Raw genomic sequence first — 24,334 nt, 5'->3', positions numbered from 1 at the left:
CTGCCATCGAGTCAGTGGAGGGATAAGAAGCTGTGGGAGCATGTGCAATAAGAGCTCGTCCACATGAGTAACGGTTGCACAGTCTAGGCCTAAATTCCCTGTGCTTCCCTGCGCTGATCCTGCAGTCCCCGTGAATATTGCAGGAGGGCATGTACTGTTCTTAATAATCAATTAAGCCTTTGCCCACCAAGAGTGAAATTGATCCCTGACGGCCAGCACCAGGCCACTGCACCATTTAAGTCCCACTGGTGCTAGTGCCCTGAACGAGTGTCAATTTCACCTGAAATGCACATGGGTGTACACAGAAAGGAGGCCATAGGATGCTCGCAGGCCAGTGAGCTGGGCTGCCAGCAGCCTCCTCGCAGAAGCCACATGACTGCGGCTTATAACTTTCCAAGGATTTCAGCTTCGCTTCAGCTTCTGGTGCTCCTCAGGGAGGTCAATCACTGATTCACCCTGATGACACTTACGTGTCTCTCTGTCTAATGGAAAGCACCATATGAAGTGCCCACTGGAGGCACAAATAACTAATGTTCTGCTTGTTTTCACTCCATTAGGAGAGGGTGGTAGAACTGCAGTGGAAGAGGATACTCTGACAGGAGTGCTTGGTTCTGCCCAGAGACAGGGAAGGAAGATGGAAGGCAGATGGTTGGGTGAAGATGGAGAATTGGCAGCCCTGAAGATGTCTACATGATACTGCAGCCAGTTACACGACAGCTACGGCCTCACCCATTGCGTTCAAACATGAAAGCTGCATGTGGCAGCTGACTACGGTAACACAGAGGTTGCCTTGCAGTGGAAGCTATGCAGCTCCCTGAACAGCTCACAAACCAGTCGCTGCTCTAAGAATAAAGCTACTGCAAAGAATAACACAGTAAGTCAGCCCAACTGGCAGGATGTCCACAGAGGTCATTGCATCCTTGATGTCCCTATGCTTCCAGGAGTCTCTAAGCAATAGGTATCCACAAAACCAGGGCAGTCTATCACAGGGTGGGAGTGAGGTTGAAAAACACACCAGCTGGCCTCAGTAAAGCTTAGCATGGAATGAAAACAGCATGCAAACAGCTTTCATTTCACAGGGAGTGGAGGGGGAGAGACATGGGCGGAGGGGACGGGGATAGGACATCAGATCCACCATGTTAGAGGCACACTTTTTTTCCTAATCCTTTTTTATCATCAACAGAAAAAAAATAAACTAAAATAAACCAAAAAGGAGTTAAATAAATATCACAGTTTTGTTTACATTAAAAATGTTCTAATAATCAAAATAGGTCAAATTAATATTAATAATAATAATAAATCAAACAAAGAAGAAGAAGAAAGCCCCGGAGAATTCCTGCCTGGATGGCATTCACAGATGGAAGGTTTGTGTGGCTGGGTTATTGTTTGGGGATCATGCCCTTGATGGCCGACTCCCGGTTTACATACGTGGCCCAGTAGACCAGGTTGAAAATGGCGAAGAGGACGGGAAAGACAATGCGCGACATCTTGTCCACCTTGCTGACGCTGTTGTAGGTCTTCTTGCTTTCCGGGGGCTTCTCCTCCACGCGGGGGCCTTTGGGGGGCATGGTGGCTGTGGCGGTGGCAGTGGCAGCAGCACTCTTGGAGATGGTGGGCAGGCCGGGGTCCTTGGCGATGTTGAGGGCGTACGTCGTGCCCACAATGTTGTAGGTGTTGTTGGCTTTCTTGGCCAGCGCCACCGGCTCTTTTTTCTAGGGAAGGGGGAAAAAATCTGTATCAGACCATGTAAAAGTGTAAGAAGAACATTCCCCCTCTCAGCTGGCAGCTGTGTGGGTGGCAGCCATACTGCGACCCAAAGGAAAAAACGGTGGGGGGAGAAGACTGTGGTAGCATGTGTAATAAGAGCTCAGAAGCCTCTTCATCCCTGCTCTACTTGGACTGCTGGAGAAGGGGACGATAGCATTCTGGATTCTCCTCTTGCTTACACCAGTTGGAAACAGGAGTCACTCCCTGGAAGTACAGCACACAGTGCCTAGCACTATGGGGTCATGCGAATCCTACATGCTACTGCGATACAAATAACCACCAAAGGTCAGGTGCTCAGTCCAGTGATATCCCCTTAGCATTGCTCCAGTGGCACAACGGACACATAGCCAACATGCTGGCTCTGCTCCAATCCCTCCCTCTTCCATGTAGGTAAAACCAGCACCTGACGATATGGGGAGGCACTTTTGTCTCCACCTCATCTGGGCTGAATCTTGCTCTGGCACATGTGAGGAGTCACACAGTAACCGTGGTGTATGTGGGAGGAGAATCAGACCCAATGAGCTCAGCGTCCTGGGAAAGCACTCAAACAAACTATCTACCCCTGCTTCCTGGCTCATGTTGTGGTGAGGAGCATCACTGATACGGATTAGGGGTTGCCACGTGTTTGTATTTGTCCGGTGGGACAAAGTGAATCACCTTGAGATACCGGGTTATATCATCGTGACTTTTGTGTCTTCATGTCAGGATGCTTGTAACCATGCATGATGACACTGGATCGTGGTGCCATGATGCAACACCATGTGTTGCCTCCATGCCTCAAGGGCAGGTCATCCACCCTTTGCACTGCTGTGCTGCACAATATGATGTCATGAGGATTCAAATACATCCAAGGGACCTTTTAAAGTGCCTCAGGAGCTAGGCTGGCAGGATGAAGGACGGACCCTGGCAATCAAGCTGGCTCATGGCTTTTGGGATTGTGGGAATGGCAGTCCCAGCACTGAGGGAAGTTTCTATCTCACTCTCCTGTCCAGGGAGTGCTGCTACTAGGCAAAACAAATCCAAGGAGATATATGCACCTTCCCCACACATATCTCCTCTCACCAGTCATTGGGCTTATATGACAACCAAACTGCTAGCAGAGTGAGCTGATGGTAAGGGAACTTTCTGCAGCATGTGAAGAAGCTAAATTGGCTGTGGGTTGGTCACGCTGCATGAAGTAGAGATGCAAAATGGACAGTGTTGATGGCAGGTGGATGGCAGGCTCAGGTTTACCAATGGTGGAAATGGAGTGTGTGTGTGTGCGGAGGGGCGGGGGAGAGGATTTGGGCTAGGAAAGGGGATAGAAGATGAGATTGGATGTCTCGAGGATGAGACCAGACCCAGTGAAGGAAATCTGGTACATATTACACAAGCTGACCTTATTCATGTAATGAAAAGCCCAGGGAGACTCCGACAGATCGCCCATACATCCCACTCTACGCTCATTGCAGTTGCCACAGAGCAGATCCAGGTGCCAGAGGTGCAAGATGTGGCATCCTAGGGATTTATGCTCACAAAGACACATAGGTGCAAAGGGTGTGGAGAACAGTTGCTAGCAGCAACTGCTTTACAAGGGGGAAAGCATTTCACAGATGTGCCTGCTATACCATGTAGGCAGCACTGCCGAACATTCTCTGGCTGTGGCTGGAACAGACCAGCCGGAGCTGTTAGGACAACAGCCTGGGAGGCAAGAGCCACAAGAGAGTCACTAACCCCCTGTGTAATCCCAGATCAAGCCACTCTACTTGCTTGTGACTCAGTCACACCCGGCATGAAAGTCTGTAAAAGCAGAAACGTCATTGCAATCCCTATGCTGCACCAGCGCTGAATAAACAGCCTGCCCAGTGGGAAGCCTGTAGGATTCTACTCAGCCCCAGCCTCCAGCCTGGTGAATTCGTATCAATCACTATCTGTAGGTATGGTGGGGAGCTATCAGGCAATGGGAGCCCAATTCATCCCCTGCGTCCTCCATTAACTTCACTAGAGTTCCACCAGGGACACAGCTGACCCTTTCACTGTATATCCCTGTCAAACATGGACAGAATCGCCAGAGTGCTGACTGAATAATGTGATGCCATCAGAGCTTTGAACATCACATCACATCACCCACCTTTTCCAAGCGCCTGGCCTTTGAAGTGCCTGTCAGCAGAGCTGGCCCACCTGTTCATTGTGCATAGCACTAGTACAAACTTAGTTCCTTTTTCGGGTCACAAATTGTTCACTGAGCCAACCCGGCTTATCGCCAGGATGTTTTTTCTACTTCCTTTGACTGCTCACCATCCATTGTCCATGATTTGTCAGCTAAGTCACATGGCATTGTTCCTGTTCATAGGCTGTGTCATAAACAGTTAGTTAAGGGTTAAGGTCTCTTTTACCTGTAAAGGGTTAACAAGCAGTACCTGAGGAACACCTGACCAGAGGACCAATCAGGGACAAGATAATTTCAAATCTCTGTGGAGGGAAGTTTTTTTTTCTGTGTTCTTTGTTTTGAGTTGAGTCTCCCTTGTAAGCTAGGGGAGTCCAGTCATCTTAATCAAGTCCTCCCAGGTTTCTGCAGTACTTTTCATCTATTCAGTCTAGTGAGTATTAGAAAGGCGTACTAGTATTATAAGTTTATTTCTACATTTGCAGTTGTGTGTTTTGCTGAAGGAATCTCTTTATTTCTATTGCTGTTACTTTGCTTTTACCGAGAAAGAAAAGGGGGAGAGGGAATTCTCTCCAGGTTTATAGGTTAGACTCTGTGTATTGTTCCATCCTGGTATTACAGAGATAGTGTACTTTCTTTTGTTCTTTTAATAAACTCTTTTCTTTTCTTTGGACTTGGTTAATTCCTTCTCTTGTGGAAATTCAGGGGAAGGGGAGGGGGGAAGAGTGAGTTCCTCCTGGGTTTGATTCACGGAGTTGAATCGGTGTGTATCTCTCTGGAGTAGGCTAGGAGAGAGAGGGAGGGGGGAAGTGGGCTGCTTCCCTTTGTGTTGAGATTCAGGGAGATTGAATCTGTGTTCCCCAGGGAGAGTTTGGGGGAACAGGCAGTGTGTTATCCACTTTAAACGTAACTGGTGGCAGCAGGACCAGATCTAGACTAGGATTAGTTTAGAGGAGCTCATGCAGGTCCCCATCTTGGAACCCAAAAGCTCCAAGTGGGGGAGAAAACCTATGACAGGCTGGATGACTGCAACTTTTTAAACTCAAGGAGCCTCAACAAACCCATTGCACTTTCTGCTACAAATGTTCAAGACAAATATTAACCTTTGCTAAAGTTTGTGAAACCTTCAGGATGCATGGGTATTTCCAGGAAGATACTGTCAACTTCAAAAAACACTTCAACAACAAATATCAAGACCCCAAGCATCAGAGCGAACCTGACTCAGTGATTATGTATTTGCAAAGGTTTTTTTCCCCAAATGGTTGTGCTCTGAAGGCGGCACGGTACAGCCAATCAAGCCCCTTCACTCCCATATGTACCTGGCTATGGCCATTAACCCCGCATCTCTCTCTCCTGCTGAGGGAAGATTCAGCAGTGTTCTTGCAATCTCCCGTACTAAAATGTGCCATTAATCACGTAGGGTGAAATAAAGCACCGTGGCTGGGTTTTGTGAAGGTCACTTAGCAGATGCTGGGATAGGCCACCCCAGAACAGCAACACAGTTCTTCTCTAGCTGCTCTTCAACCTGTAGACTGCAATGGTGGCAGCTGCTCTTCTGCAACCCCTAGACAGGGTGGTATGGCATGGTTCATATCCAAAGCTCCTCTGCACGCAAACTTAGTTGCAGGCACCCTCCTGCAGTACCTGGGGCATGGAGACTCCCCCACCTGTCTACTCTTTCTGCAGCTTCACAGTGCTGCCGAAGCACAGGTGAATTTTACCCCCGGTCAGTTACCTCAGGAAAATGTGACAGTCCACAATGCATGTTCAGTGGGATGCTACAGGCAGCAGCTGGTCATTCTTTAAACCCGTATCCAATCAACACATTAAGTGATGGCGGTTCCAATAATAACTCCTGCAATTGCACAAATAGAACCGCAAGTGACAAAGTGCAAAGACTGATTAGACTAATGATCAGGCCACGATTGTAGTATTTTATTGAGAAGGTGGTAAGGATTGTTATTGTCTTCAGTGGTTAACTGAGCAACTGAATAATGATCACTTAATTTGATCAGAGCCATGATTAATTGTACATCTTCAAAGAAGGTGAGTTGTGTGAGCGTGTTGCGAGCCATCAAGAGATACATAAAGGTTTGAAAATGTTTTACCATTTAAACACTACATATACTGTGATGACTTCTTACCGTAGCTACAGGGTGTAGTAAGATTATTAATACATAATAATGGATTGAAAGAATGATCAATTACTGCTTGCAGAATTCTACTGAAAGTGCACTGTTTTATTTTATCGTTAATCAGCCATGTTACTGACTAGAAATGAATGAGAGACTGCAACTGACATGCCATTTCTCAGCCTGGAGTGTTTCCCTCCAAGAGGTGACCTTGCCAGCCTGGTGTAAGCATGTGAAAAGCTGCTTGGCATCTTTTACTACTGGCACTCGCTATAACGAAGACATTGTATGTAGTGAACTCACTCACTGAAGTGAGTGCCTTCCCATTGGCTTCAGTGGGCTTTGGATCAGGCCCTTAAGCCCTAAGGGAGGCAGGAAGTGCAGGAATGCTTGAAGCCTAATAGCCTTTGACTTTCAACTGCTTGGGAATGTGGTGTGTGATGACGCTTAGAGCGGTAAGGCTGTGCACACATTGTAATGAGTTTCCGAGGGTACCCTGGTAACGGAGGCTCAGAAGCTCAAGAAATCAGACTCTTGAGAGATTGGCACATGTGGTCTGTCCCTAGGTTCCCTGGGCTGTGTTTTATATAGTTGATGATTCACGCAAGATTTCAACCAGGAAAAACATGTTTATTACAATCAGATACAAACCAGTCCTCTGACCTCCCGGCGTGTTTATTTGTGTGGGATTCCCTTTGCTAGCAAAATAGAAAGGGAAAGTGGAAAATCAAAAAGAGCAGAAAAACAACCCAGGTCCTTTAAAACCAGTACAGGTCTCACCATTGGGAGAGAATGTGCGGTCACCCTCCATCATTCATCACAAAGCTGACTTTACACATTGCATTCCTAATGGAGGAAATGCCGGGAAAGCTAGCGTGACAAGACATACATTTCTAGTGCATTATAGACCTCTCATCACATCATGTTCTTGAGACAAGCTTCCCTCCTCCCCCTGCCATACACACACACACTGGTTGGCAATGAGATTTTTGCTGAATCTGACTCTATCTATATTTAGCTGAGCCTTCTCCTTTGAGAGACGAAAGCCATGACCCAGGATAGGTGGGTTTCATCCCCCGCTCTACCATTGACTTTCACTTACCTTCTCTGTGTCCCAGTTTCCCAGTCAGATAGTGATACCCATCTACCTCATAGAGGGCTGGGAGGATTAGTTCATTGCCATTTGTAAAGCACATTTGGATCTTGGGCTGTGCTAAAGAAATGCAAAGGATCTGTCCTCTGCCATTATTTATAGATAGGGTATTTGTATGCCGTAGAATGTGGTTTGATTGCTCCCTGAAACATTTTCAGTTCAGGAAATTTTCGATCCCGGGTTTGGAAGGGCACAGTGGACTCTACTGCTTCAGCTATGCAGTGGGAAGAGGGTTGGAGGAGGGGTTACAGAGTTGGCATGAGGAGTGGATCAGAAGGGAAAGTGTTTTCTGGAACAGTGGCTGGTGTGTTTCGAATGATAGGGCTCGCACACACTGGAGACTGGATCCCGTACAACGAGGGTGTTGAATGTAGCACAGACAGGTGGCCAGGTAGCAAGTGCTGAACAGGATAGAGAGCACAGAGAAATGCAACCTTGCATTAATGAGAATGACGCATGGCCACCAAGTGACTCCTGCCTATTAGCAAAAATGTAGCTAAGCACCTCATTTGTATGATGAGGATCATCTTTATGCCCATGTGGCCTCTGACACGCTTATTCTTCATCGTCATCCAACCCACTCTTTCTTCACCCTGCATACCTGTAGGGGAGCAGATAGGCCAGGGGCCTCCAGCTTGCTTTTGCTCAAAGAAGAAGGCTTTGTCCAGTGCTTAACTTCACTTATGCCCATGTGTAGCCCCTCCTTTTGTTTGTGCTGGATGGGGCGCAAAACCTTTGAAGGATCAAGGCTGGAAAGCAGGCAGGGCTGAGAGAAGGATGCAGCTAACCATACAGCTGGAGAAGGGAGAAGGAGGAGGCATGGCCAAGGAACTGCAAGTGGGCTATATCAATGGGCCTTTGAAGTGAAGCCAATTTTAGGGCTAAAAGGAGCCAACGGGCAACAATGACTATTCAAGGTACAAGATAATGGAGACTTGGGTCTGCGGACAGCAAGTAGGTAAGGGTGAGAGAGCTCAGCAAGCTCTTGTTTGCTCTCAGGGGGATGGGGAGAAGCAACTAGTAGAGAGGGGCCCGAGCCATTAAGTGTGGATCTGGCGCATAACTTTTTCCCAAGGTTTGGCAGTGATCCGATTGAGGATTTGGTACCAGTCCACCTCCTCTGGTGAGGGTGAGAACAAAATGGATGCACCGTGTACAATAACAAAGGGGAAAGAAGAAACTGTTCCCATATAAAACGTTTTCACTATCTGAGTTGCAGACTTGCTTTATGTGATGTTCACTGGTGAGCAGATGAGGCACACAAATCCTGTGTCATTCACTCACTCACACACTGTTCATACCGCTGGTCTAACAAACACAAGGGAGGGAACCAGATCAGAGACCGAGTGAAAGAGTTTTTCTTATTTTTTGGGAACGTTCTTTGGTGACATTCACCCAGAGAAGACAGGAAGGAGAAGAAGCTGCCTGAGCTCAACCTCACACGTGATTAGAACCATGGCCTGATGACCAGATGAGAAAGGAGCGATATCTTCTCGCCGCCTGACATGGGACTTTACACTGCTGCGTTTCCAGGTGTCTGGTTGCAGCTACTCCAATTGGGAGCTGTTTTGCTCCCAGATGTTCAGGTGAGTGCAGAGCAGGCAAGGAGACAGAACTAAGTGGTGATGCTTGTACAGACAATGATGCCATTGCAGGGGAGTGGCAGGTAGGCAGGCCCAGAGGAGGATCCCTTGAAGAGCCCCACCCTCAGGGAGGGATATTGTTTCTGGGTGGGACAATCACTGGCAATTTTCATTCTCACAAGTTTGGCGGCCTTTCCAGAGTCCGGTAACAAAGACCCATTAGAAGTGATCTCTCTGGATGCCAGTTGCAAAGATCACCATAAAGGTGGCCTGCATAGATTCCAGCGGTGACAATCTCACGGCAGTTGGTCCCTTGGGATTACAGTGTGGTCAGAATCATCTCTAAGGCAGCCAATCTACCCATGAGTGGTGGGGAATCCCCTCAGACGTGGCACCTCCCTTCGGAGGCTGTATCGCCAGAGTCCAGTAGGAAGACTCCCCTTAGACGCAAGCCATCTCTTTTCCAGCGATGAGGCTCTCTCACCACAGAGGCAGTCCTTCCAGGTTCCATTCAGGGGGACCGTCTTAGTGAGACCACTCTGGGGATTCCAGCGGTGAAGTGGATTGTCATGAAACCATTCATCTTTCATGGGCACCTCAGCCTTTTCTCTTTTCTGATTTATTGCTGCCTTTCAGCACACCACTGCAGATTGCTCTTCAAAACTGATCCCCTGCCCTCAAACAAAATAATTTCACTGGGCACCAGAGAGCATTCCCCAGTTTGATCTATAGTCCCAGGTCCGCGGCAGCAGCTCTAACCTTGTGAAATAGAGCTACTGCAAGAAATTCTTTGATCCAACAGGGCTTTTTAGGAAGCCACTAGTGATGGAGAGACACAAAAGGCTTATAGGAGCTTTGGTTCCAAGAAGCATTAGTCAAACCATATCAAGATGTGGGCTGGGGCTGGGTGACTTTCTCATGAGATCTGTGGTGCTTCCTGATTTTGCTTGGATGAGAATTGCAAATAATGCAGCATTTCGGCATTTCCTAGCTAGGGCCCAACACAGATACACTGTAGCTGGGCTGTAAATTACTGGACAGATGAAGAGTGAGGGAAAGGGGAAATAACACACCAGAAGAATGTACCACAGTGTGCCTGGACCTCTAGACCTCTGGCAGCTGTAGTGAGAGGGCAGATGTCCAGGTGGGGGAGGTCAGCAGATTCTACCGAAGTCCTGAAAAAGCAGGATGACTCCACGAAGTCAAGACACCCAGCCACCCTAATTGATGGGTTGTGTGGGAGAAGTTGCTGCTGTCGGTGCCATACATAAAGAGATGATTTGAGCCTCAAGGGCTGTTAATCTGGCCCCTTTCACAAGTGCTAATAATTACATCTTTTTCTTCTTCTTCTTCTCCCTCATCAGGGGCTGGGGGACTGGGCAAGCATCCACCACCTTCATTGGGCCGAGGCAGCTCTAGGGTTCACTTGATTACCATCTTCTTTGACCACAATCCACCTACTGCTTCCTCAGCTTTCCTTCGGGTCTCTTTCCTATCCCCACTCCTGCCATCCTGCCTTCACCAGGTCCTCTTCATTCATCTTCTGTATGAGACCAAACTAACAAAGTCAGGCTTCCAGGAGTCTGTCAGCTACATCAAGGACTCTGACTTCCACCCTACAGCTTTCATTTCACGATCTGTCTCTTTGTGTAACTCCTTTTATTGTGCAAAGACATCTCATGGTAAACACCTATAGGTGTTGAACTTGCTGCCTCTCTACTGCCCAGGCTTCTGCACCATACAGCACTCTGGTGCACCATTGACCTACACAACTGGGCTTTTATTAATAATCATAAGGGTAAATAACAAACCCTCTGGTTTCAGGGACAGCTTTCCAAAGACCAGAGCTCAGCTTGGGCATATCACTTGGGTATATCACTGTTAGTTTTACTGCTGGTACAAATACTTCTAACATTGCCAACATCCAGTCTTAAGCCAGTAGGGTGTTTTTGGTTTTTGTGGGTGTTTTTTTTCCAGATTCAACCACATAACTTGCCATTTGTTTCACGATCAGCTCACTGAAGGCTGAAACTGAGCCAGCGAGGAATCATCATGACATTCTGCCTGGAAACGTCAGCAGGATAGAAAAGCAGAACAAACATGGGGATGTAGCTAATTCCCAAGCCCCATGAGCCCACCACTCTTCCTGGAGTGCTCTTTTAATAGTTGGTGTTAGATGTCGTGGGAAAGAGAATAGAAAATACATCCGCAATGGAAGGAATCTGGTCAGCTTTCCTGATCTGTAACATGACCAGAAGTGGGTGAAGCTCATAAGGATGGATAAGCACCAGGTAGATAAGCACCCAGCATCCATCCTTATTTTAGCCACTCTGTTCTGCCCATTCCTAAATATGACCCAACCAATTTAGGATCTGATCCGACAGCCACAGATGTCAATTGGAGTCATTCAATTGACTTCACTGGGTCTTTAATCTCTAATTCAGCCAAATTCAGCCCTATCATGTGTGGTCGATCTCAATGGCGTTGCACCTGCTTCCATCAGGTCTCAACTGGCCTTACAGAACCACTCTGCTAGGCCATCTCTTTTGAAGTGCAGACTCAATTTGTAGCATCACACTGGTGTAAAGAAGATCCAAGGACCCAGAAGAGGCAGGGAATCAACATTAGAGGTAACGAGGGCTGGGCTTGCTATGGCAGGGTTGATATTGGCTCTAGTTCTTTAATCTGCCCCCATTTGCACATTGCCCCCCCTTTGACCTTGTTTGCAATGCTGCTGCTCAGTCAAAATCAAGGACTGAACTACTGAATTCCCTCTCCCCTGGTCTTCTTTCAATGATGCAAGATATTTGCACACAGTCCCTCAACAGTTCTGAGCAGCACATCATGCAAAAAAAAAAAAAGTGCTCCAGAACCAAGAACAAGGACAAAGCTGATTTTGAAATTGATTCAATAAATATAAACAAGGGAGCAGCGTGCAACAAGCAATTCCTCTGAGCAGCCCCAATTAGATCAGCATGGAGGGAGGGGGGTGTCAACGAAGGCCAGCGATGGCTGCCACAAAGGAAGCTGTCAGAGAAGCTGATCCGAAGCCAGAAGAGAAAACCTGGGCGATACCCACTTATTTTCTGCCAGCTGCCGCTTCAGATCACTCTCTCCCCCTCTCCCCCCCGCCCCTGTAGCCATCTGCCAATGGCTGAGGGTAACAAAGAGCACCTGTTAAAATCACCCTCCCTCTGATATGCCTGCTCTGCACTGGGGGGAAAGCATGGGGCATCCACCGTGACAGGTGGTGAGGGAGCAAGAAGCATGAGGCTGGCGGCTTCTCTTCTTCAATGTGGCCAGCATCCCACCAAGCACCTGGCTTTGAGGCTTTATGCTGGTGCATCAGGGCAGCAACATGGCGCAAAATGCAGCAGGCAGTGAGCAAAGGAAGAGAGAAATTGAACCACACAGAAATGTGCACAGCTGCAACCAGAGAGAGACAGACACACATACACGAGCGCACACGTTCACAGAGGGAGGGACAGATGGAGACATGAGTGTTGTAGGGGGGGTTTCCCAGCTAACGATCAAGACAATATATTGCACCAGCCCTTTCTCCTTCCACCCCCAAGAACCGCTCCAGTCAAGACCTGAATTGATGACCCCAGTGAATAGCATCCAGCCTACTGGAATGTGCCGGGCTGCATGTTACCCACTCCTGGTCCCAATGCAGCTCTCTCGTGGGGCGTTTCTTTGCCCTCCCGTGCTCCCTGGCCTTGCCTACAGGACTCACCTTCATCTCCTGGGCCTCCAGCACCTTCTTGCCATCCCAGGCCCAGCTCCGCTTGGTGAAGTAGTTGACAGTGGCAAACTCGATCAGCGCAGAAAACACAAAGGCGTAACAGACGGCTATGAACCAATCCATGGCCGTCGCGTACGCCACTTTTGGTAAGGAGTTTCTGGCGCTGATGCTCAGTGTGGTCATGGTGAGAACAGTGGTGACACCTGCAGGAACAAAGCAGAAGAGGACGGTGCTGTTAAAACATGCAACCGTGTTTGTGTGCCTGGTCAGTGAGCTCTCCCCACTCTCTCTTTGACCTCCCAGGGAGAGATGCCATCACACCCATGGACCAAATGCACCAAAGGTGCATGTAGGGCCAGCCCCATTGATTTCACTGGGCCTGTGCCCACTTACCTCAGCAATGAGTTTGGCCAGATGTGAGATTTAGGGGGCCTGAGTTCCATTCCTGGCTCTGCTACTGGCCTTCTGAGTGACCTTGGGCACGTCACTTCACCTCTCTGTACCTCAGTTTCCCCTCACACCTCTTGTCTACTTAGGATGGCAAACTTTATGAGGCAGGGCTGATTTTACTATGTGTTTGTACAGAGTCTAGTACACTGGTGCTTCTGGTTGCTACCACATAAAATAGCAAACAGTGGTAAGGTGCAGCCAGCCAGGCAGATCTAACTGGACATTTGTGAAGGAGCTGCTATTAGGATATTTAAAATTGTGTTTTGTGGAGTATTTAATACATATCTGTCTGCGCTCCCCTCCTTACTTCCTCCCACAAGAAAATAACTAACACTTAAGACTTATGCAATCTTTTCCATCTGCTGACCTCAAAGAACCTTACAAAGGTGAGTGAACACAATTAATCCCATTTTACAGATAGGGAAACTGAGGCACAGAGTGGGGACGTGAATTGCCCAAGATCACACAGAAAGTCTCTGGCAGAGCTGGGAATAGAGTCCAGGTATCTGGACTTACAGGCTGGAGCTCTCACCACTGGACCACGCTATCAAGAATTTTTGCAATTATTCATTGCAAAATGGCCTTTTAAACGAATGACATTCTTCATGAAAAATTGTTAACAATGTCAAAGCTTTTCAATTCATGTGACAACTCGTGTCTTTTTCAAGTTCAATACAGCAGCTTGTTTTTCTTTTGTGGACATAGAATATCTCAGAAGTATCCCTAGCATACCATACCACTTCAACACGACAAATAAATATGTGTTTATCTGGTAAAGTGGGGTGGAGTTTAGTGACCGGCCTGGAGAGTGGGCTCCTCTCCACAGCAATGAAACTTTTTTTTCCCCATCAGAAAAAACTGATTCATTGAAACTGACACTGTTCCTGAGAAAGGCTGTGTTCCAACAAATTTTTTGACTCAAACATTTGTTTTAAAAAAGTTTTGAAATGGTCAAAAGATTTCATTTTGCTGTTTTCGAAATGAAAAGCTTTCGTTTTCCGGTTCAAAACAAGATTTCATTTTGAAATGTAAGCCATTTATAGTTTTTTTAAAATGGCAAAATGAAATGTTTCAAAATTATTGAAACCTGAACCGAAAGGTTTTTTGCATTTTCAGTTTGCAAAAATTTTCTAGATTTTGACTTTTTATTTTTATTTTTAGGTCTTGAAACTTTTTATGGGCCAGGAAAAAACATTTCCCATCCAGCTCTAATACAAGGCTCCCTCACAGCTCCCTGCCAATCTGCCTCAAGCATGATCTGCAAAGAGGAACCTCTGAAGGGATGCGTCTCCATGGTCTGTTCAGTTTTGGCCTCCCTGCTTAGACTGAAAATATGGGTGCCAGCTCTGGCAGCAATGGGACACCTGCCCCTGGGCAACTGGACTGAGATCAACCAATTCATTTCACACCGGCCAACACACATGGAGATCTGAACCAGCAACCTGAAAGCGAAAGACTTTGTATCCTATTATCCGTTCGCAGAGCCTCCAGCTTCCCATACATGGGCATTACCAGGAAATTACTTCCCTACTTCACTTTTCTGATATCACCCATCGGGGGAGGAACTTTCTAAATGTCAAAGTTTTCTTTGCTTTGAACTCTTATAAATGGATCCACTTTTCTTTTCTTTTCTTTCAATTGCCAGACGGTCACTATTTGATGTTTTTATCAAGAACGTTATTGAAATCCTTCATCTATTAGAAACCTGGTGGGAGGCAAACGAACAAGGTCAAAAACTTGGTTGAAAGGGTCTCTGCTATTACTGAGTGTGACAATAGTTACTGTCTTCCCCACACCTCGCATAATCTAAGGTCGCTCTCACCTGCCATCATAGGTAGAGATTAAAATATGGGGGAGGGAGGGGCTGGGTCCAGCTCTATCCCAGCCCAGTGCACAGGGGAGATCCAGGGGGTGGGGAGTGGGATGCTGGAGAGCAGGCCTCCCCCGAACTCACCCCAGCAGAGAGTAAGCCCTCCCACCCTGCATTCATCCTGGCTCCATCCTGTCCCATGGTCTAGGCCCAGGGATTGGAGAATGAGCCTGGGCAGCGGCGACTCCATTTTGACCTTTGGTGCTGGCCTGGGCCAGGTTCCCGCTCCAGCCAGTTGGCTCTCACCATGAGGGGAAGGCTCAAGGCACCTCCTGCAGCATCACATGGCATGCATTGGGACTGACTGCAGAGATGGGCATGTGCCCGGGGGCAGCCAGGCAGCTGGTGAGCTGGATAGATTTGGGGGGCTGAGCCCCCTCTAGCTCTAGCAGACTGCCACCTCCACCTGTCATGCTTAAATGGAGCCCTCTCTAATACCAGCAATGTCGTAGAGGGAATGAGGAGACCCTGGTCTCAGGCCTTGGCAAGTGAGTGAAGGAGGAATTCATTTTAAAATAGTTCATTAATATATTTGTAACTCTGGCCAGACCTCCCACCTCTGAAAAGATATTGTGTAAAGAAACAAAAATAATAACAATCAGTTTAAGGCTCAGTCCTATTGACTCAGCCCAGGGATCAGCACATGCACAGATTGGACCAGGAGTGTAATCAGCAGTACAAGCTGTGTATGCAGACCCATAGCCCTCTTCCCCATATACACCTGTTACGTTTCACAGCCAGTTCTGTGTAACTGGCTTATCAGTATCTAGATTTTTGTTATTATTCAGGAGAACTGATCAGAAATTTGTCGACAGACAGTTTTTTGCTGAAGAATACTGATACTTTGAAACCCAAACTGTTTCCATGAAACAGGGTCAGTTTTGATGAATGCACTGACTTGAAAAATTTTGAGGGGAAAAGTGCCAATATTGTTGAAATGGAAAATTTCAGGTTTTTTATGTTGAAAATCTTTTCATTTTTAAAAGAGGGAAAAGGTCAGAACTGAAACAAAACATTTTGAAATTATCAAAACAAAACATTCTGACTGACCCAAATTGATTTTTTAAAAACATTTTTGGTTCATGAAAATTGTCAATATTCTGAGTTTTCATCCCCATTGGGACGGGAAAACTTTTTGATGTCTTGAAAATCTTCAAGAAAACTGTTTGCTGCCCTGCTCTATTACTCAGCACTGATTTGGCATCACTTGGGGTTTTCTCACTGATTCCGATGGCTGCACGATGGGCTATTCTGAGGAACACTAATGGTGTGTAGGGTGCTGTGGGAAACACAGGGGAAGGAATGGAGCTCACAATCTAAACCAGTCATATTTCCAGTAAAAAACACTCCCCACCAAGCACAGTAAAATCTATTATATAGCAGAAACAACAGAATGTTCTGTTTACGTGAGGGGCTGCTGGACAATCAAATTACATTCATTTCTGCTGGGTTCTGCCAACAGGTCAACAACATCCATGATCAGTCAGAGAGCTAACAGTGTTATCCAGGGCACCTGAACTCGGCCCACTGCCCAGAGAAAACCAGCAGCAATGCTGCCTCCAAATTGCACCTAGGCCTCAATCCTGACTAGAGGGAACACAAGGCCAAAGGTAGATTCCGCTAGCTTTGTAAACCTTCTCAATGACCTTCCTCAAGGAGGGCAGGTTTTAACTCAAGTGCTAGCTCCTAGGCTCACGGATTTCAGGTAATGACTGGCTAGCTACAGAAGAAAGGCTCCGACATCTGCTCCTTACTCATTCTGACTTCCTTCTTGCCTCTCAGCCATCCTCATCGTGTTCTGAGTTGCCTCCCTCCTTGCGTCTCCTGTTCTCAAGGTGCCTCTTTCCCCCTTGTGTCCCATGTGGCACATAGACATAAGCGGTTAGGCTGATTAGAATCCAGGCTGGCAGTGCTTCGGAGATCAGGATTCTGGCTACTTCAGCCTTGCTGTTTGCCCGCCAGATAGGCATTAATAAGAGGTCTGAGGAAGGATAAAACCCCCATCACGAACATTACTCCTTAGAAGTTAAAATGAGAGGTGGCAACAGACACAGCATATGCCTGCCTATGCCCCCGGGCTAGCATGCTTCAGCGGAGGGCAACAGTTCACATGAATCCGAGGCACCTATTAATAGGTGAGAGAGAACAGATTTCAACGATCCCCAGCACTGCTCAGCAGCCCTGCACACTAAACTGATCCACAAGCAGGGGGCTAGGCAGGGCCGGCTCCAGACCGCAGCGCGCCAAGCGCGCGCATGGGGCGGCATTTTAACGGGAGGGCGGCAGGTGGGTCCGGCGGACCTTCCGCAGTCATGCCTGCGGGAGGTCCAACGGAGCCATGGGACGATCGGACCTCCCGCAGGCATGACTGTGGCGGGTGCGCTGGTCCCGCGGCTCGTGTGGACCTCCCGCAGGCATGCCTGCAGAAGCTCCACCGTAGGCGTGGGACCAGCAGCACGTCTGCGGGAGGTCCCGCGAAGGCGCGGGACCGGCGCCTGGCAGCGCGAGCGGCGCAGCGCGCCGCCCTGCTTGGGGCAGCGGAATTCGTAGAGCCTCCCCTGGGGCTAGGGATACTTCGGAGATATGCTGTCTCCACAAAAGAAATACAAGGTTCACAAATGAGACCTTCAGGTAGCACAGAGAAGAGCACCAGACAGATTAGAAGACACTAGCAGGCAGACAGACAGGTGTGGTGCCATTCCCTTCAGTACTATGGTTACCTAAGCAGCCATGGTTGCTCTTCCACTGAAATCCCTCACCCATCAGCATACTGCATGTAAGAAACTCACCGAATACAGTCCGGGCGGGAACAGACTCCCTGTTAAGCCAGAAGGAAACCTGTGATAGGATGACTGTCATAATGCAGGGCAGGTACGTCTGGATCACAAAGTACCCAATCTTCCGCTTGAGGTGAAAGTGCGTGGTCATGACGACATATTCCCCTGGAGGGACAGCAGGTTAGAGCAGAAAGCAGCAGAACAATTGTTACTTGCCAGGCCTGAACCAATAAATCCTCAGTCCAGATCTCACAGTAGCATTTTTATCCCCAGAGGGCGTGAGTCGTGTGAACGTCTCGGTCCTGTAGGGCTGTATCACATGATATTGCAGCATGTGTATAAATTACCATCTGATGTATTATGATACCTCATGATAAAGTAGATCATACCACAATGGCATGAAACTGGTATATGTTTGTTGCAAAACAAAATTGGGGTCTCTGTCACTCTTGTATACAAACATAGAGATTGCTTTGTACAAACAGAGATTGCTTTGTGTGTGGGTAGGTGGACGCTGGTGAGAACTGTCATCAGCCAGAGAAGTGATATAAAGATCCAAGCACTAGAGCCCCTTTCCTCAGGACTTGACAAAATGAAAGCAAACCAACTGAAAACCACTGAGCAACAATCTCCAGTGGCTTTCCCTGCTTCACCCAGCCCAGAGGGGAGAAGACACACCCCGCCCACCTGCTTCTCTTCTGAACCAGCTTCCACTCCCTTTTATACTCCCCCCCCACACGCAGCCATGTGACAGGAAGGGCCCCGTAACTCTTTACAGACTGCATCACCTGTACCTTGTCACAGTAGGAGTCTGGTACTCTCTATGGTTTGACAAAAGATGTTATGATCTGTCAATACCCAACTCCTCCCCCGTATCATTCATCTGGAAGGTCAGAACAGGAGGCTGGTTGTTCAAGGCCTGGGGTGCGAGCCAGTGAATTATGTCTATTTGCCATCTCTATTTTCCTTCCCCTCCCTCTGCCCCAGCGCTCAGGGTAATATCGAAGCCTTCAGTTTGGCTTCATCACTGCTGGACCACGGTGTCCTTTTGTTTCCACTCTAGCTCTGTTAAGCCATTATGCGTTGGTGTCTTTTGCAAATTTCATACCATTTCAGCCTATTACTTTGTTATTATTTTTAGTACAACTTGAGGGCAGAACTAGATCGAATATTATGACACGTAGTTCTCTGGACTCCCCACATGTCCTCCAGGGAGGCGATATGAGCTGTTAAAGACGGATACAATTAACATCAGAGCAACAGAGAGGAAATACCCTAGAACTACTGGCGCACACGCACACAGAAGGAGAAAGTTAGAAGAGACACACATGGGGTAACTGCAGCTCTCTGTACCTGAATTCACAGGGGAAAGGGAGGAGCGGCAGATGGGGAGAGAGAGAGATGATTAGTATTGGTCATTAAACAGAAAACATTTGGTTGGGACACTCTTCTACAACTGACGTAATATTTGCCGAAGAAAACTCAGTGAAAATCAGAGTGACGCTCTTCTGGGAGACTGAAAGTTCAGCCAATTCAGCTGCACCCCCAGGTGATGAGAAGCAGCTGGGCAAGGTGAGAGAGTTCCAAAGGCACATGTGGCTGTTAGCTGCCTGAATCCCATTGGTTTTCAATAGGAGTGGGCAGAAAGACGCCTGTCTGCCAATGGAAGTGAATGGTAGTTGGGTGCCTAACTGCTATTTGTGCCTATGAAAACCTGCCCTGACACTTCCTCTCCTGCTCCATTGCCCAACAGAATATGAGCAGGTGTCTCTGCTGCTGCAGATGCTGTGTGGTACCTCATAGCGTGGATATGATCCATCTACAAACACCCCAGCATAGGGAGATAAGCTCTGCAATGCTGGGGTAGGGTCCTGAAAAACCTAGATATATTCTATCCCCCAGTCTTCCTAGCTAGGCATTTTTATGTCACTCAGCACAATGGTTCCTGAGCACCAGCATCGTGTTATGGAGCTCTCCTTCATAGCATGGACATGCTGTGTCCACTCGAACAGCTGAGTGTCACATCAGGTGACCCTGTGCAGCTGGAGATTCCGTCCATCATAACCTAGGAATGTTCCCTCTCCCACCAGGCCAGCTTGTTCTTACGGGATGCCGTGCTGCTTATCCTTCAAAACCTCCCTCTGCTTTGTCCAACGCAAGAACACAGCATGGTGTTAAGGAGTGTTGTAATGCCCATGCATAGCCTCGACTGCTAGAATGGCTCCATCCCCCATAACCCCAGCTTGGATCTAAGGCTACTGTGATGCTGGCCATGCTATCCTTGGATATGATCCACTGCCTGCAAGTGTCACTGGGTATCACTAGAAGTTCTGCCTTTGACTGAGATACCCCCTGTGGCTCCCATTTACTTTGCAGACATGATGGACCCAACCACGACAAAAATATACATTCAAATCACATGGGAACACCCCACCTGACAGTGCACACAGCTCTTATGTTCACTTCCAGCCCCACCTCACTCCAGTACCTGTACTGGATCGGACGGTCTCTGTTCCGACCACATGGCCCAGAAGGTCATATTGATTCAGGCGAGATCCACCTTTGGCCACTTCCACTGATTTATCCTTCCCCAGCGTCCAGGAGTAGATCACCTCTGTCTTCGTGTAGGCATCTGCAAAGGAGGAAGAGGAAGGAGGTCATGCTTCTGACCAGCTTAAAACATAGCAAAGATTTGGGGCCACATTCAGCCCCGGTGCATCTTCAGAGGAGCCACAGCGATAATATGGCCAGTTATGTCTAACCACTAAGATGACTTTAGAAACAGTTAATCATATAACCAAAGTCAGGGCTGCCTACTGGATGTTTAGAGTTTAGGGAGGGGTCGAAGGACACTTTAAGGGGCAGCACACTCCCCTTTAATATTCTGGCCTACCTGGCAGTGACTTGTCATTTCTGAACACATTGGAACATGGAGAGCTAGCTGCTTCTCTCTGCTCTAGCATCTGCCTCAGATATCCGCTGGGCTACGTCAGAAAAAGAATCTGGATCTGGCAGGCCTGGGTTTCCCAAATCACAGCTATTCTGCATACAGAAGCTCCTTTGCTCCTAATTCCATCCATGCTTTTGAAAATCTGCCCCCTTTATTAAATGAGGCCCATGCCACATACAAATGGCTCAAAGAGCTTTTGAGCTTCCTCCCTCTCCTCAGTCCTCCATCTTCCCTCCCCAGGCAGGCAGCTGAGCAATCAACTGGGCTCCACTCTGTCCTTTGCAGTGCTCAGCCTCCATGCCACTGCTCCATCGGGGCCCTCTCTAACCCACAGTCACCAGCACATTGGTCAGGGATAATTAGTCTAATAAGCTGAGGATCTGAGGGGTGCTGGGCTCCAGCCACTGGAGGGGTGTGTACACTTTCTGCTGAATGTTAGGTCATTTCTTATCAGGGTGAGAAGAAAAAGGCAGAGATCACCTCACACTCACCAGCCTGCAGCTCTTGACAGCTGCCATTAAGCTCCCCCAGTGTATGTGAAAAACTGGCTCTTGAGAAAGTTTTCTCTCCTCCATTCTGCCCCCCCCATCTGCATTATCACAGGTTCCCCCACCAGCTTGCCAGTCATCCTCCCCAGGAGTCAGCTACAGGGGCTGGAAACTGGAAGTGGCTGCCTGCAAGTTGCAGAAGAGACAGTCCAGCAGGAGACTGCTAAATTACTGAGAGAGGTGGCACTGTGCAAGAACAAAGCGGTGCTCTAGCTACTTGCCTGGTTACTGTCTCCATGCACCCCTCCCCTCCGCCGGCCTCCCCATGTGCTCACACACACCTTCAACCCTCCCACTCCACTCACAAACATACTCACGTTCACACCATCCCCACCTGCACCCCCCCTTACACTTGCATGCACAAACACCCCCACTCACACTTATACATACTCACATCCTTGCTTTCTCACTATTTCCAAATCTGCAGCATTCAAAAAGCAGGAGTCAGGCTCCAAAGAACCATGAGATTCTCTTAAAAATCATGAGATTATACATAAAACAATACATTTTGGATTCTTTGCATTTGCCCTCTGGGGCGGGAGTGTTTAGAGAATCACATTTTCAAGATTTTCACCTCAATCAGGTGGACTAGAAATGGCCTTATTGTAAAAAAAAAAAAAAATAGCTGAGGTTTTTGCAAAATCATAGGACTCCAGAAGCTGGCACTTGAAGAAAAACACCAAATATCATGAGACTTGCAATATGCTGATAACTCTGCTCTCTTTTAACCTCCCACCTCCTGGAAGGTGGGGGGAGGTTGCAGACAATGAGGTGCATACCTGCAGACAGCTCCATGGCACAGTTTGTGATGCAAGTTCCCTGACATGGGTGTTCAGAACCAGAGACCTTCCCAGCCATCCAGAGACCATTAGCTGTACCATAAGGGCCAGATGGCAAGATTCCTGCTTTAACCCACACTTGACTGCAGCTCCCTGCAGTGATTACGTCTACACGTCTACCGCAGAAGCCTGCTAAACAGATGCTGGGAAAGGACACTGAGAAGAGATTTTTAACTCTTCCCCTTTCCCTAGGTTTCCCCTACAAGACCCAAAATGAGACCAGGATATTTGGGTCAAATTCCAGGATGGGTCAAATTCCAGCCTAAGTTTTGTGGGACATTGTGGGTTGAAAATTCAATGATTTGTCTAATTAAAAAAGAAAAGCCATGACTGCATTTTCTCTTTTGGCAATCCTGTTAAGTGTTAAGGAATAAAAGGTGATTTAGATGAATGGGCGACGTTTCTCTGTGCATAACGGTGCTGTGTAAGCACTTCCAGCGCAGCTCGGCTAATGCATCTTCAACCTGACCGGCAGCGCTCTGCTTTTCCAAGCCTGCCCTTCTCCCACCTCTGCCAGTGCACTGGCATCCTGATCTGCAGCACCCCTTTTTATTGCAGTCCTGGATCCTCACAGTCCATGCATCTTAACCTTAGACTAGAAAGCCCTCCTGTTATTTCAGTGCTAGACATCCACCCTCCTTCCTTTTCCTCCCACCCCATGTTATCCTGCATGCAAATAAGGTTGTCAAGTCTATAACAGTTGTCCTCTGGGACAAAGGCATTCCTTGTGTCATGTAGCAGTGGCACAGATATTTTGGGTCCGTTTAAAGCCCTGAAGATATTTCTGGTCTGTTTAATATCTTCTTTGCACAATGTGGGGCAGCCCAGTCCAAATCAGGACCATAAGTGGCACAACTCCTGCGGCATCCTCTGCTGCCCTAGTCTTGGGCATCCCCGGCACAGATGTCCTACTTTGAGCCAGACTGCATGGTCTTTCTCTGGTGTGTGTGATGCTGGCAGACCAGGTGCCAGCTCACGCCAGCTCACGCCATGTCTCAACGGATCACTGACAAACACATGGCTGAAATCGGCCTGGCTCACCTGTGTGCTATTGTTGTTAAAATAGGTGTTAGAGTTATAAGAATGCGTTTAGTGTTTAGACTTTATTGAATGCTTGTAAGTTGCTGCATGCATTAATCTCATCTACAACATATATATCCCCATATTGTAAGGCAATATTTGAGCCATTGTGTTGTAAGCCCCTGTGACTGTGTAAATCATCAGGCAGGAGAGAGACATTAACCAGTGTGAAGCGCTGGTCTCCAACAGAAGGTGTTAAGTCCTGCCCAAAAGGGAAGGTCCATGGACACCAGACAGACTATTGTGGAACATCAGAGAGGACCAAAGATGTTAGTTTTGCCTTCCCCCCCCCCATGAAGATGAGTCATGCAAATGGATTCCTCCTGTCAGCTGTATTTGTCACCAAGAGCACAAATGAGGAGAGGGATAAAAACCTCTAACAAGATGGAACAGGATCTCTCTGCTGCGTGGACTCTTGAGGACAAGGTTTACTAGGCATAAGCTAGAGATCCCTAGTGTTTAGCCTGGGTTAGCCCTAAAGGTCACAAAGAGCTTGCTTAGCGTCTATTACTTTCTGAAACTTAAGATTGTAACTCATTTGTGTTTATATATTTACCTTCTTTAACCTTGTAAAGAACTCACTTGTTTCCTTTTCCTATTTAATAAGTCTTTATATATTGAGAGACATGGTGGGTGAGGTACCTTTCGCTGGACAAACTTCTGTTGGGGAGAGCGGCAAGCTTTCGAGCTTACACAGAGCTCTTCTTTAGGTCTGGGAAACATACTCAGAGTGTAGTAGAGCAGGGGTGGGCATACTTTTTAGCCTGAGGGCCATATCTGGGTGAGGAAATGGTATGACAGGCCATGAATGCCCAGTGGGGTGGGGGAAAGACTCTATGGGGTGTAGCATGGTGGGTTCTATAAGGGATGTTACCGAGGTGGAGGGAGGGGGGACTCATGGGATGTGGCGTGGGGGCAGAGGGGGGCTCTACAGGGGCGTTACCGGGGACTCCTAGGGGCCCTGCTGGCAGGGACACCAAGACAGCTGCACCAGGCACCGCCATGGCTGGAGGCACCGTAGCTGGGCCGGGTGTGGCCCCTGGCCGGTTTCGAGGCTCTCAAGCTTGGAGCTGTAGGAGCCTGGGAGGGGATTGGGCACAGTGCCGTGTGACGGGGGGCTGTCATGTAGGGGCGGGCTTCTAATCCTGGAAACAGCGCGGTGAAGTCGCGCCTGCACAGTGTGGCTCTGCGTGCTGGAAGTTGGTGCTCATCAAGGGAATTGTGATTCAGGGGCTGGGGAGCACTGGGTGAGCGGAGCAGGGCAAGCCCCCAACCCCGTTCCCTCGTGCAAGCT

General features: G+C 48.1%; 1 protein-coding gene across 1 annotated transcript in view; it reads right to left on the bottom strand.

Annotated features, from left to right (window-relative positions):
• Positions 1-1,328: 1,328 nt before the first annotated feature.
• Positions 1,329-24,334, bottom strand: part of GABRA3 (gamma-aminobutyric acid type A receptor subunit alpha3) — a 115,489-nt gene continuing 92,483 nt past the window's right edge. Inside the window, exons 7-10 of the mRNA XM_039489942.1 lie at positions 20,112-20,255; positions 17,636-17,788; positions 12,518-12,729; positions 1,329-1,712 (exon numbers count right to left, since the gene is read on the bottom strand). Coding sequence (XP_039345876.1) covers positions 1,380-1,712; positions 12,518-12,729; positions 17,636-17,788; positions 20,112-20,255 — 842 coding nt within the window. The 3' untranslated portion in view covers positions 1,329-1,379. The remainder of the gene's footprint in view (positions 1,713-12,517; positions 12,730-17,635; positions 17,789-20,111; positions 20,256-24,334) is intronic.

Source organism: Mauremys reevesii, linkage group 9, assembly GCF_016161935.1.
Source record: "Mauremys reevesii isolate NIE-2019 linkage group 9, ASM1616193v1, whole genome shotgun sequence".
Lineage (NCBI taxonomy): Eukaryota > Metazoa > Chordata > Testudines > Geoemydidae > Mauremys > Mauremys reevesii.
Note: the sequence above shows the minus strand (reverse complement) of the source record. Positions and strands in the feature narration are given on the sequence as shown.